This window comes from Oreochromis niloticus, linkage group LG16 (assembly GCF_001858045.2).
Source record: "Oreochromis niloticus isolate F11D_XX linkage group LG16, O_niloticus_UMD_NMBU, whole genome shotgun sequence".
NCBI classification, from domain to species: domain Eukaryota; kingdom Metazoa; phylum Chordata; class Actinopteri; order Cichliformes; family Cichlidae; genus Oreochromis; species Oreochromis niloticus.
Genome location: NC_031987.2, coordinates 31730471 through 31745353, shown reverse-complemented (window position 1 = coordinate 31745353; position 14883 = coordinate 31730471). Strand labels below are relative to the sequence as shown.

General features: G+C 39.6%; 1 protein-coding gene across 1 annotated transcript; it reads left to right on the top strand.

Annotated features, from left to right (window-relative positions):
• The first annotated feature begins 956 nt into the window (after window positions 1-956).
• Window positions 957-11779, top strand: idh1 (isocitrate dehydrogenase (NADP(+)) 1). The gene is made up of 9 exons (XM_003449515.4): window positions 957-1113; window positions 1977-2098; window positions 3960-4251; window positions 5394-5496; window positions 9067-9244; window positions 9337-9488; window positions 9634-9774; window positions 9881-10043; window positions 11028-11779. Exons 2-9 carry the CDS (start codon window positions 1977-1979, stop codon window positions 11119-11121), a joined length of 1245 nt encoding a protein of 414 aa, XP_003449563.1. The 5' UTR covers window positions 957-1113; the 3' UTR covers window positions 11122-11779.
• The last annotated feature ends 3104 nt before the right edge of the window (window positions 11780-14883 follow it).

Sequence of the window (14883 nt, the reverse complement as noted above, 5' to 3'; positions counted from 1 at the left end):
GAAGGAGAATTTGAAGGATCTCCCCATTGAAATACATGGGAAATTTTTGTTGAAAAAAGTTGAATAAATTTAAAAATATAAATGTTAAAAATGAGAAAAATACAAGCACACATGTCCAAAAGAAGAGGAATCTAATGGTGTTTGAATGGTTTTTCTAAGTTGAACGGTTTTGAAGGAGATAGAGTCCAAAAAACGTACGGAAAAATAATAATAAAGATTCGAAGAACAATACTGTGAATGCTCAAGCATTCACACTAATAAAGATTTGAAGAACAATACTGTGAATGCTTTTACAAGCATTCACACTAATAAAGAATAGAAGAACAATACTGTGAATGCTTTTACAAGCATTCACACTAATAAAGATTAGAAGAACAATACTGTGAATGCTTTTACAAGCATTCACACTAATAAAGATTACAACAACAATACTGTGAATGCTTTTACAAGCATTCACACTAATTACAACAACAATACTGTGAATGCTTTTCAAGCATTCACACTAATAAAGATTAGAATAACAATACTGTGAATGCTTTTCAAGCATTCACACTAATGACACATATGATAATATGTGTTTTACCATTAGCGTTTAGCTTTAGGTTCCTACTTTCTTGGAAATTGTATATGGGCTCTGGTATAATATAGACTCATTTATGATCAGTTTCTCTTTTTTAAAATTAAAATAATAGAATTGTGATCTAGCCAATCAAAATATTGAATCTGTAGTTTGTCAGTTTTACTAATATCCTTTCAGATGGCACCATTATAACTGGATCTCCGGCACCACCTTACCAACGCCTTTTGCCACCAAACTGTCATATAGCACCCATTGTGCAACTTCAAAACTGTCCATGCATAAAACAAGCGTATCGGTGGGCGTGGAAACCCCGATCAGATGGACAACCACCGCTTTCAGACCTACCCTTCTGCGGTGTGGGTTTATCTGATTGGCGTTAAACGTTTGCCGCTCTTCTCTGATTGGCCAAGACTCTTGCCAGTGAGCTCGCGGAATAGAAACCGGCACCTAGCAGCTAGATAGCCGTCTTCTCCGGCAGGTCATCGTTCAGTTTTCTCGTCTCTGGTTGTGTCGTGGACCTCGAACTCAATAAGGTAGGCGTTTGTAGCACTGAATTAAACAGCGCTTACTGCAGAACACAATGATGGCATCGTGCAGGAAAGAAAGAAATACTCGGCGGCTCCTTCTTCTTCTTCTTCTTCTTTTTGTTGTTGTTGTGTTGCTATTGCAGTGATTAGCCATCATCTGTCCAAAAAAAGAAAAAGAAATAGGGGGGAAATGGTGACAAAGTTGAAGTAATGCGTTTTTCTGTTTGCGTTGCTATGAAATACACTTTTGTGTCGGCTGTTCTTTTAAATTAAATCGTGGGTAGCTAAAGCAAACCGACATAGTGGCCATTCAGGCCTGATATCCTCAGCCAACACCTCCTTCCTGGTTTCAGATTTTTACCTTGTCCTGTTAGTGCTCTGCATTCCTTGTTTGCTTAACTCAAGTCGCGTCTTCTTTAAGTGAACTTTAGGCGAGATTATAGAATGAAATCTTTGAAAGTTGTGAAATCATCTGTTGTGAAACACCACCAATAAGGTGCGCATTAATGCAAACATTACACGTCTTTTCAACCGACATTATTAAAATAACAATGGTAATAACCAAAATAATGACCAAGAAGGTGATTCCCCCCCCCCTTTTTGGCCACTGGGACAGCCTTATTATTTAAGAGGGTTATTATGGATTTACGCTGAGTCGCAGCTCTGGATACTTTAAGCATCTTGTGAATTAATTAATTCATAGTCTACAGACCTTTTTCCCCCTCTTGGGTATCAGCATCATCATTTGACAAATTGTTGTGTAATAATAATCTCTCTCCAGTCACTTTAGTAATCAGAATAAGTGTCAGAGTAACTGTCCTCTTCACGGTCATTCATTTGTTCTCTTCACGGTCATTCTATTGTGACAGATGTCTCCCAAGATCAAGGCTGGCTCTGTGGTGGAGATGCAGGGAGATGAAATGACTCGGGTCATCTGGGAGCTCATTAAGGAGAAACTCATCTTTCCGTACCTGGAGCTCGACTTGCACAGGTGAATACTACACTGTGTAAAGATCCCGTTGTTCTAGCATCTCAGTGCACTCAGATCACTTATATTTAGCGATTTCTTTTTAAATATAGTTTTGTTTACATGACAGTGGTGCAGTGGTAAGTACTCCCAGCAGGGATAGTCTCAGTAAAACAGACTCAAAAAGGGAATTCCAGCAACACTTTCTGCATGCCTGGTACTTCTTGTTTGGCTTGAATTCTTGCTTTAATGCATCCCCCATCATTGACCTTTGCCCTGAAAATACATCCCCCCCCGACAGGTGTCTCATGGCTCAGCTGCAAAGCAGAATATACTAACTGCAGCTGCCATCTCAGAAAAAAAAATCACCATTACATTAAAAGCTGTTTACAAAAGTCTTGTAATCAAGAAGACAATGAGAAGTTTCAACAAGTATTATTAAATCTAATGCAGTGATGGGTGATATTGTAGATCAGAAATGTCCAAACAAAGTAATAACGGTAATTAGTAGTATAACATCCATTTGCGTCATCGGTTTCTTAATTTGACCTTCCTCTACTTATCTGTTTCATGGACTTTGCACTGTTGTTAACCATCCACAATAGTACAATGGTTAGAACTCCCACCACACAGTCAGGTGGTTCACTATGCTGGGCACGGAATTCTTGAAAGCACATAGTTTGGAACATGTGCAAAGTTTTCTGCAAAGATCCCAAAGAATGTGGAGAAAAGCAACATCACATCAAACCACTCAGGACAAAAATCTTTCATGTCTGCCTCTCCCCTCATCGGTTCATTCATGTGGCTTGGATTTTGAGTTGAGGGAGGAGGGAAGTAGGTAGGTAAAAGGTCAAGGCCACTTTCTTACAAAGCCAGCACACAAGATAATTGCCAAAGAGAAGTCTAAGGACACTGAGCTGGTTTTCAGCCCCTCCTCTAACTGTTTGTTAAAGCTGTGAGGTTCCTCAAGTATAACAAGTGGAGCAAACCGATCTAGTTATACTGGCAGAGTGCCCGCTTTCGTTGCACAACTGGTTCCTTTTTTTGCTTTCTTCGTGTTGCTTTGTTACAGTGGCAGTGCCTAAAAGAAAATGGAACAGGGGTTTAATAGAAGGTCTCCTTCATAAGAATGCTGTGTCAGGGCCTGCAGGCAAGAAAATTACCTTCAGAATGAAGTGCAAAAAGCTCTGGCAGCAGTTCAAATTATTCCATAATCAGATTCACTTTCACCACTCATTCAAGTCATTCATGTCCTTTGACACAGTTATTGTGTTCCACATCACAGCAGGTGTACTTTGACATTCTCCGCTTTGCTTTTCACTCAGCGAAATCAATAGCATAGTGTTCGGTAGTTAGTGCACCGGGGTCTGCTGCTAAGTTGTGCCATTATGTGTAAATACTTGTATTCGCTCATAGCATTGAGTGCCTCTGCTGCTGAGATTATCAATGTTCTCTGTGTGTGTTTGGTCCCTATCTTCATTCTTACTCTCATACTCTAATTCTTAGGAGCACACAAAAATTCTCAATTATAATTACTAATCAGTTATATTTACTAATCATTTGAGCCCTGTAGTAGTTACTACCACTAGCTCCTCAGTTTAGTGGTTTACACCTTACCCTAACAAGCAAAAAGAGGCAAAAACCCTTGGCAATGTGTGATGAAGGGCATCGGGTATAAAAGTTTACTAAGTCACAAATGTGGAGCTGCGTCCTGGTGACACCTTGTGAAGGAGCAGCTAAAATGCTTAAAGTATTCTTTGCTTTTTGTACTAAAACTTTGAGGTTTTTATTGACAGTCTAGGTACATTTCCAAGACATTATAAATGTATGTATTAGCTTTCTCTCGGCACCATTAATCGTGTTCTCTTAATCTCCCCCTGCAAAGCTATGACCTTGGGATGGAGAACCGAGATGCAACTGACGACCGGGTGACAGTTGAGGCAGCAGAGGCAGTCCACCGTTACAATGTGGGCATTAAGTGCGCCACCATCACGCCAGACGAGAAACGCGTGGAGGAGTTCAAGCTCAAGCAGATGTGGCGCTCACCCAACGGGACCATCCGTAACATCCTCGGGGGCACAGTGTTCAGGGAAGCCATCATATGTAAGAATATCCCCCGCCTGGTGTCCGGCTGGACCAAGCCCATCATCATCGGCAGACATGCCCATGGAGATCAGGTACCCTATCGGGCCCACTTACTGAAAACTTTTAAGTGTGCATGCTAAGGGAGGGATATATGGTATGTGAATCTCTAGTCAAGATTTTGCACATCTCATGTAAATTTTTCAAAGTCTCCAAAAACATAAGATTGTAATTATAGAGAATTTCATTTCAACAGTATTTAACAATGCCAACCTACAAATCAATATGTGACACAAAGACACATTTTTCCATCTTTTAAGATGTAAAACTGCTCAGATTTTTGTAGTTTCATGTCGTGTATATTATTGTGTCAATAGGATGTTAAGGAAATGACTCAATCAATGCCCTGTTCTAGAGTTAGTTTGCTGTAGAAGTCTGTTTATGCCCTACAGATTTATAGAGCGTCTGTGAAGGTAAGATGGCTCAGGCAAATTAGCATTTAGAAGGAGGTAGGGAGGTGACAATGAAAGAAAGAGGTGATAAGAACAAAGAGTCAAGCCTGTAGGAAAGTGTCTCCAGACATCACATTCATTTGCAAAGCCACACGTTTATTCAAACCCTTGCATTAGAAGCAGGATGTGTATTCTACACCAAAGAGCAAAGAGTAGTGAGTCTGTCTTCATCTAGTTTTAGTGTGAAATAGTATTTTTATGGTTTATGTTTTGGCAAAGAAAAATAATGCCCTTAGTTTTCTAAAGTTTTCCAAATGAGGTTAAAATAAAATGTGTTTCAAACTAAAACTTCATCTTAATTATTGTTACGATTTCGGGGGCTGCCTGTAATTTTCTACCACACTTCTCTAACTGCTCTTTCCCTCCGTCAGCTGATGTATGAGCTCAGGGAATTGACAGTTATATCGGTCGTTGTGGGCTTATTAGGAGCGACTTGGTCAATAATTAGGTTTCATCAGCTGTCCTTTGGACCAATGTTTACCACCTCAACAGCCACAGAAGTAAATCACAGGTTGGTTCATGGTGCATAGCCAAAGTCAACAGTTCCGCTTCCAGTTGGGTGACGCATCAGGTGGCTGCTGGTTACATAATATCTGTTAGATGTCAGAAACAACAATGCTGTACACTCTGACTAGTCCTCTTTAGGTGTTTATGACAGTCTTTCTTGCTGTTATTATATATGTTGGGGATTGTATCTTTTTTCTTACTCACTGTTCTCCCTACAGTACAAAGCCACAGACTTTGTGGTGCCTGGGCCTGGGAAAGTGGAGATGACCTACACACCCGCAAATGGAGAGCCTGTCAAATATCTGGTCCATGAGTTTGAGGGTGAGTAAGAAGCCAGTCCAATATACTGTTATATATATATTTCCAAACCATTTACCACATGTGAAAGATCTGATTGTTTAAAATAAATAAACAAACAAATATTCTATTGGATCTACTCTTTACTGTCTGCATCTTATCATCAAGCTTCTCTGTAGTATAAAACCAGATCTTGCATGTCCACCCCACAGAGTGTATATAAAACAAGGATTTAGAAGAGCTGACAGCTTGTTTCCTCCATATTTGTTTTCTAGTACAGTTTTAAAACTAGCAAGTTTGGTAGAAAATTTAAAAAGTCTGTTAGTACAATTAACCTTATATTGTATGGGTTTTATTGTGAAATACTGTGAAAGATAATATCTTTGTTCATGATCTTGTAAGTATTGATATGTTCAGGTTTAACAACTGTAAAGCAAACACTGAATGAACTGAAATAAATTTTAAATGGAGGAGTAAGAGGTAACACTGGTTTCTTTTTTAGATTTTTCTAAGTTTGTCCAAGATTGTCTGCCTTTAAAGTCGATAATTCATGTGAATTTAGTCTGTCTGTATTAGAGATGGACCAATCCGATATTACGTATCAGTATCGGTCCGATACTGACCTAAATTACTGAATCGGATATCAGAGAGAAATAAAAAATGTAATCCGATCCGAAGTATCACAAAATCACCTCACAAAACGCGCGTAACCCAGCTCGGCACATCGGAGCAGTATGTGTCACGTGATAGAGCGGCTGTTGTCTGCCAGACCTGTTGGCGGTCTGTTGGAGCATTTGGAGCCTCGCTACATGCTTCCTAAGGCATTTCATCTCGGCGAAAACTATCCCAGAGAAGTAAAGCAAGTGTGTAAGTTCATCCCTGAATGTTTGCATAGTATTTCCACGTTAAGCTTAACAACTGATATATTGAGCCACAGCTGAACTGGCCTTCGGATTTCCATACTGAGGTGAAAAGGAAGCGATTTGTCCCATACTTCAGCTAGAATTAAAAAATAGACACAAAGCTGAAGTTATTCTGTCTTTGCTGCGTAGTTGCATCTACTTCTCTCATTCACTCCCCCTGCCTCTCCTGTTATTACTTCAAACATGAAACTGATCAGCGATAAGCTGATCGGCTTTTCTGCCGCAAGTCCCGTCTCTCTTGTTTGTTTTTGGCCCACTTTGCGCTAGAAAGAGGAGACCAGGGGCCCGTTCTTCGTACCTCGCTTACTACATCCAAGATCAAATGACACAGCGCGATGATTTGATCTTGGATAACTTTGAGCTCGCTAATCCGGTTCTCCGAACGCACCTGTTGTTGACGATTAGTATAGCTGGATGAAGTAATCTGAGATCACTGGGTGGCTTAAAAGGGGCTACGCATCGATAGTAGAAACATTGATCGGCAACCCTGTGATTGGTCGGCGAAGATGTCGAAGGAGCCCGCTCAGTATTTCACGGCAGCAGACCAAGAACTCTTGATTGAGGGATATCAGGAGTTTCAGAGTTTAATTAAAACGCAGGGGAACACTACAAAGGCTGCAAAAGCAAGGAGAGAGGGCTGGCAGAAAGTTGCTGACAAATTAAACTCGTAAGTGATCCATGATATTACATTATATCATGTGATATTATATTATACCACATTATATTATATTACATCATATCCTCTTTCACATTAGAGCCACAACAGGACCCACTAGAACATGGGAAAGAGTAAAAGTGAAATATAAAAATATTCCACAGAATGGTAATATTTATCACTTATATTGCTTTTAGTCTATGACAAGAGACCCTGGAATAATCTGTTTGTTTGTTTATAACAGCAACCAAGAAAAGGGCAGAGCAAATAAAGACAGGTGGTGGTCCTGCACCCCCTCGTCACACCCCTTTTTGTACTGTGACATTTATTGACATTGTGGGGTTTTTTGTGTGTAGTTTGACATAACACTCCATCACTTTTACCTGTTCCCATGCAAGGGGTGACTGAAGCATGCACAGTAAGTCGGGAGTAAGTATATACAGTACAGTAAGTATATATATATATATATATATATATATATATATATATATATATGAGAGAGAGAGAGAGAGAGAAAATAATACCCTCACGGGAGAATCGATATCTCTCTATGAGCACACCGTCGCGCTGAGCTAAAGGATCCTGTCTATCCCGCAATATACGCTAAATTCTGTAAACTCTCCTTATCAATCTTGCACCTTCCTTGCTCGCGTACAAACGGACAGGACATGGCTGCGACAGACTTCCCAAATCCACCTTCGCTTTTATAGTCGTGGTCTCTCATCTTGATTGCACGTAGTAATTTACTATTACTACTCTAAAATATGAATGACATCTGACATGATCTACTACATGTAATAGAATGATTAATAGTACATTTCCCTTTTTTTCGGAAATGACCTGTATGTATCTGTATGAAATCAATAAAAGAATCAAATGCTGCATTATCTTTAGTTACATTGATAATATTTATTTATGGTAAAACAGTGGCGAAATATCGCTCTTGCTTTCATATAACTGCAGCGGACATACCTGAGTGGCCGCGATCTAATCCTGTTTACATAAAGTAAACCTGCTCCCGAGCAGGTTTACGCTTACGGATCTGTTGCTATGACAGCAAGTCCCAGATGAGCTTCGGAGAACCGAACGATCCAAGATCACGCGAAATCGTCAACATTCAAATCCGGCTAACTTACTTAGCGAGGTACGAAGAACAGGCCCCAGCAGATAAACAACAGCAATACGTTTAAGCGTGATAAGCTGTTGTTAGAATTTATTTAATATTACTTTCTACATCAGGATCTTTTTCTACGTAGCTGACGCTGGTAACTGTGCAGGGGCGGATCTAGCAAAGTTTAGCCAGGGGGGCCGATAGGGCATGAGCAGGGAAAAGGGGGGCACAAAGACATACTTTTCTTTCTTATTCTCATTTAAAATATCTAGCTTTTAATAAATAATTATCTGAATCTTACACCCAGAATTTTAATCTGATGTAAAATGTATAGAAGTCCATTACAGAAGTCTGCAGTTCTGTTGAAGAAAGATGTTGAATCTATTTAATTATTCTTGAAAAATAATTGATTTCTGTGCATTTTTTTTTTTTTCACACTGCATCAAATTAAAGTTGATTACATTGATTAAGCATCATGATGTGGAGGGTGGGGGGGTGGTTCCCTATTTTCTTTTTAAATTTTTTTTTGCTGGGAGTTTTCAACCCTATTAGTTAGGTTGCTTACTCTTTAAAATACCAGAATAGGGAGGATGGAGTAGGTTTAAGTTTATTAGATTGATCAGTATTGCTGAACTATGAAAAATTTTGGGTGCAGTGTATTTTTTGCACACAGGTATAACAGAATAGCTTTAGTGTTTTGTTTTGTTTTTTAACTTGAGTTTGAACTTATACAAAATGCAGCAAGATATTTAAAAAAAAAAACAGTTTTATTGATTAAAAAACACACTATATCGGATTCATATCGGTATCGGCCGATATCCAAATTTATGATATCGGTATCGGACATAAAAAAGTGGTATCATGCCATCTCTAGTCTGTATGTCTATTTGTTTGTGTCTATCCAGGCACAGGTGGTGTGGCCTTGGGAATGTACAACACAGATAAGTCCATCAGGGATTTTGCTAATAGCTCTTTCCAGATTGCTCTGTCCAAAGGCTGGCCTCTATACCTCAGCACCAAGAACACCATCCTGAAGAAGTACGATGGACGCTTCAAAGACATCTTTCAGGAGATCTATGAGAAGTAAGGACAGCACATGCACACACAGCTTATGCAAACATTCTTGTATCAGACATGGGCCAGAACTGTGTTGTCCACCTTCTTGTGTGCTTCAGAGAGTATCGTGCTCAGTTTGAGTCCAAGGGCATCTGGTATGAGCACCGTCTCATTGATGACATGGTGGCCCAAGCCATGAAATCTGAGGGAGGCTTCATTTGGGCCTGCAAGAACTATGATGGAGATGTACAGTCTGACTCTGTGGCACAAGGTTGGTTTAAACAGGAGGTTCAGATCAGAAGTTATGTGAAAAACCATGCAGAAACTTAAATGATAAAAGCCTAAAAAATTGCAATGTACTGTAGACTAATGATATTCAGATGTTAATGTAGATTTTGGTTGTCCCTGTGTTTTAGGCTACGGCTCCCTGGGTATGATGACCAGTGTGCTTGTCTGTCCTGATGGTCGTACAGTAGAGTCAGAGGCTGCCCATGGCACAGTGACTCGACATTACAGACTACACCAGCAGGGAAAGGAAACCTCCACCAATCCTATTGGTAGGCTCGGATTGTGGAAAAGTGATCTATGTGATTTTATCTCTAAGGTTATCTCTAGGTTAGTTATCTAATGTATGCCCTTTCACTGTGTATCTGTTTCCCACAGCCTCCATCTTTGCCTGGACACGGGGCCTGCTTCACCGGGCAAAGCTTGATAACAATGCCGAGCTGCGAGTGTTCTCTGAGGCGCTGGAGGCTGTTTGCATCGAGACCATTGAGGCTGGTTTCATGACCAAAGATTTGGCTATCTGCATCAAAGGCCTTGCAAAGTTAGTCATATGCACTGTGCATTCATATAAGGATATTGTGCTGTTAGATTAGTGTGTAATTAGATCTTACAATACATTCTTGATACAGTCTCAGAACTTAGAAATAATCTATTAAAAATACATAAGAGTGGGCACCAGTTTATGGAAGCCACCACATACAGTAACCGGAAAGGACGGCTCCATTTCGAAATGTACCTGATTGGGACATCCGTAAATTAAAGTTTAATTCAATCAGGTCTTAAATATGTTTGAGCTCTTTTCAATGTAGAGCAGTTATGCTTTTTCTTTCCTATTGTGTTCTGCTAAATATAAAATATTACAATGGTGGATGTTCAAAATTGTCTTTGACACACTCCAGAAACTAAGCATGCAGAAAGAACAAAACAAAGGAAAAAAACCCTTAATGTAGTAAATATTAGTTTCATATATTTTACCTCTTACTATGATTTACTCACCATTGTCCTTTTTCCCATGTAACATAATCATAAGTATTGGGTATTAATCAACCAAGTTTCATGTGACAGTAGATGTAACAGCTCCCAACCTCTTAAGTATTGTTTGGCATTTCAAAAATGAGCTTGTTGAATAATTACAGTGAATTTTTACTAATAGTACAGAAAGATGCAGACATATGCTTACATTTATAGAGCCCAACTGTGGCAAAGTGTATGCTCACATAAGCCCTTACAGCAGCTCAGTATGTCTGTAATAATAAAAAAAATTTTCAACACCTTTCCTCGTCTTGGAAACAGTGACCACACATTTATTCATATGAGAAATGGGCCTTAGATTTGATGGCATGAAGGAGCACTAAGTTATTGCAGTCAAAACTTATTTTGACTACAGTGAACTTGACTTAACAGAGCTTAATAAATGCAGCCTGAATATTAGTCAAAATTAGTCATATTCGGTGATCTCTGAACTTTTGCAATACTTTAATGATGACAGTCATCTGTTTTCTGACCTTCTCTACTCTGTTTGCAGTGTGAAACGTGCTGACTACTTGAACACCTTTGAGTTCCTGGACAAATTGGCAGAGAACCTGAAGATCAAGTTGGCAAGCCAGCCCAAGCTGTGATTTCATCTCCCAGCCTTCAAAGCAGTTTAACACAGACACATATGCATTCAGACACATGCTCACCCACAGAAACACCTACACAGTTACTGGAATTTTGGGCCCCACCACCCCATGGAAAGGGAAGAGTGCACTCAGAATTCCAGAATTGAATCAAAGTCAGTCATCAGCCAGAGAGGGTCAGTCAAGAACGATGCCTTGTCCAGAAGAAAGCAGAATGGAGGCTTCTGATCACAACCTTGGATTGCTACAAGATAAAATTATGCTTGTGACAGTGACGCTGGGCCGTGACCTGATATCTCAGTTCCCTTGTTTACCCTAATTGCACTCAGTTCCCCTGAAGACATCTGTACCATGCAGGGGGACAGTATTGGTCTGAAAGGGCCTCTGGACCTTCACTGCCTTATACATTTTGTCATCTGTTAATTCTCTTCATCTCTTTCACCTTGTAACTTTTTAACAATACCTCAGGCAAGAGTTTATGAAATAGTGCCAGAAAAACAGAGCAATGTCAGGCTGTACATAACTAATGAAAGCTCTCTGCACTGCAGGAGAGTGACAATGCATTCCGTGAAGGTTTTACACTAACTGTACTATAATACACAGAGTTTATGATTTGAAAACAAATGGTATTAAAGTACAATACTTGCTTTTAATTTCAGAATGTTTAATTGTCAGTTTTTAAAGAGCTGTATTTATTTTTCCTCCTTTCTTTGTGTGTACATGTTTATGTGCTCCTCAATTTAGACCCAGTATATTAGATTATTAGATCTTGCCACAAAAAAAAACACATTAAAACTGTTAATTTGCTATAAACATTACACTTATTCATTCATGATTTGATAACTCATAATAAATGAGTTTTTCAGTTATTGAGTTTTGGATTTTATATTTAACCCATAGGTGCAAAGTCTATACTGACATACACAAACTGCAGACAGTATGTAGTGTGCACCAAAAGTGGCATAAATAAAACAGAGTATACTGTAGTATCAAGTAAAAGGTGGTGGTCATTGACTGTTATCACAAACAAAATGTTCCCTTATTTGAACCTCTACAAGTTACACAGACTAGTCAGTAAATAGCTACACATATCAACTTACAATCACAGTGACACACAGTTGCTGTCACTTATAAGTAACCTACTGCAAGATGATTTCTGTAGCATGTATTTAGCTGCTCTGAAGTTCACAAGTTTATTGAAATGCATTTCTTTACATCTTTAGAATTGATATTTAAATGGCAGCCCATTATATCCACTTCTGCAGTGATTCGTTCGGTGGCATGTGCATACATGGAAAGCCTCAAGTCAGGCAGAACAGCAGCAGGTGCAGCAAGACCTCTTTGCACACCAGAAAAGCCAGCAGGGACAATACATATCTGATTGTCAGAAATAGCAATTCAATTGAATTCAGTTTTATATATATATATAGTGCCAAATCACAGCAACCGTTGTCTCAAGGTGCTTTATATTGTAAGGTAAAGACCCTAATACAAAGATATGATCATATGATCCCCTATGAGCAAGTTCCTTTGCAACAGTGGGAAGGAAAAAACCTCCAGCAGAAGCAGGCTCAGGGAGGGGCGGCCAACTGCTGGGAGACAAAAGAAAAGAAAGACTGTGGAAGAGATGGTATAAGGACTGTGTTATATCGCGCTTTGCTACTCTGCAAAGCACTCTCCACAACTTGCCTTATTCCAGAGGTTCCCAAAGTGTGGGGCCCGCCCCCTAGGGGGGGAGCAGAGCCATTGCAGGGGGGGCGCGGTATGAAAATAAAAATAAAAAAAGAATGCTTGGACACTGCTAGCATAATGGACAGATTTTTGACGGGGCTCCCACACAAACGCAAAGCAGGAGAGGAAGCATCGCCAAATATGTTTCCAAACCAACTTCCTTCCAAGCCAAAGACTAGAAAATATGGTGAAGCATATCTTCCCTTTGGCTTCACCTGCACAAGTGCCGAGGTAGGTCTCCCCTGCAAAATTAGTTTTCCCTGCGTCGGGATCACGCGCTGGGCTCTCCAAATCACGGACAAACAGTATCCAACAATGTTGATTTTTAGTTCACAAACACTTCTTGTAATGACTAACTACTCCTGACATTTTGGACATGTTAGCTCTTTATGCAGTAAAGTTACAGCGGGATACAAATAACATCAGGCTGATCCTTCCGATTTGTTCCCCCCGGTTCAAATCACGGACAAACAGTATCCCACAGCTGTTTTTGTTTTTGAACCCATTTTGCACAGAGAGGCATTTTTTGAAAAATGTATTGACAGCAATGTTGAATATTATTACACAGGGGAAAAAAACAACTATATGTAAAATAAATACACCGTGACGCCGCTGCCTTTCTAAATGGAGGGACAGTAACTGCGTGTGTATATGTAAGCGTGTAAAACCTGAAGATAGTCAGATTAACAGTAACAGTATTTTGTCTCTATCTGCCATTCTGCAATTCACCTCATGTAAACAATAACGTGGCGCACAGTGTGACGTGAAAAGAGGCACATACTTTTGTAGTTGCGTGACGAACTCTGTAATCCTCGTCCACACGTAAACGCAAAAAAGGAGTTTTAAATAATCTCCGTTTTCGGTGAATCGCAACGCAATCGAAACGAAAAGCCCAAACGCATAGAAACAGCTGAGTTTTCAAAAATACCCGTGAAGGTGTGGACGTAGCGTAAAAGAGTTAGTAGTATATTTTATTACTACCTGTAATTTATTGCCGTTTACTTGTATTTGCTTAATCGTTTACTAAATTTTTGAGGTGTCAAATAAACCGCAATGGAGCAAAATATGGGTGTGTGTTTAGAGGATGTGTTTGGGGGGGGGGAACATTTTTCTTGTAAAAAAGTTTGGGAACCACTGCCTTATTCACTCATTCACAGGTCACTCATAGGGGACCTGCTCTACTACCGAGCTACAGCCAAGACAGCCAAAGAAAGACTAATTATTAAATCTAGAGTCATGTATAAACACATAGTGAGTGAAAAGGTGAATGACGAACAAAGATCATGGGAAGCCCCCAGCAGCCTAGACCTATTGCAGCATAACAGGATTCAGGGTCACCTGATCCAACCCTAACTGTGAGTTTTGTCAAAAAGGATTTAAAAAATGGTAGCGAGGATTACAGAACAACTTGCAGATGCAGGCCAGCAGCAGTATGCAGGATTGTTGATAGATTACATTTTCATATATCAAATAAAAAATAACAGAGCACAACCTTGTGGCTCGGTTAGCTTTAGCAGCAAATTGTCTGATGCTTGAGAGAATTTCATCCCTACTTGATTTGAACAGCAGATGGAGCTGCTGCATAAAACCTGTTTTCAAACTCAGCCCTGATTTTTGAACTGTAACATGCAATTACTTTATCGATGTCAACAGAAAGAGGAATGACTCCACCAATGATGCCACTAACCCAAACCCTCTCTTCCATTCAGCAGCATTATCCTCAGCACTGTGTTTCAAGGATAAACATTTAGCTTTGATTCAACAGACTAAATGGAGACGCTTGTTTAGTGATGGGGAAAAAGGAAGCTGAAAACAAGGACATCACTGATTGGATTTCAGTTTTTTCAGTCTGTCTGTTCTCTGTATCAGTAAAGCATTAATGTCCAAGCTCTCCCTTGTTTTTCATATAAACAGGGACAGATTCTAATTAGTTAATTAGTTATGTGATCCAGAGTAATTAGAACCTGTAATGATAAAGAAATGATGAAACATTCTAATTTTCAAAAAAGGAATAACCATTGTGACTTCAAT

What these genes read in the sequence shown, in the direction of transcription:
- idh1 (XM_003449515.4), top strand. Translation starts at nt 1,977, where the DNA reads ATGTCTCCCAAGATCAAGGCTGGCTCTGTGGTGGAGATGCAGGGAGAT. An exon ending in CTGGAGCTCGACTTGCACAG is followed by an intron (nt 2,099 to 3,959) that starts GTGAATACTACA and finishes CCCCCTGCAAAG; the next exon opens with CTATGACCTTGGGATGGAGA. An exon ending in GTCTGACTCTGTGGCACAAG is followed by an intron (nt 9,489 to 9,633) that starts GTTGGTTTAAAC and finishes CCTGTGTTTTAG; the next exon opens with GCTACGGCTCCCTGGGTATG.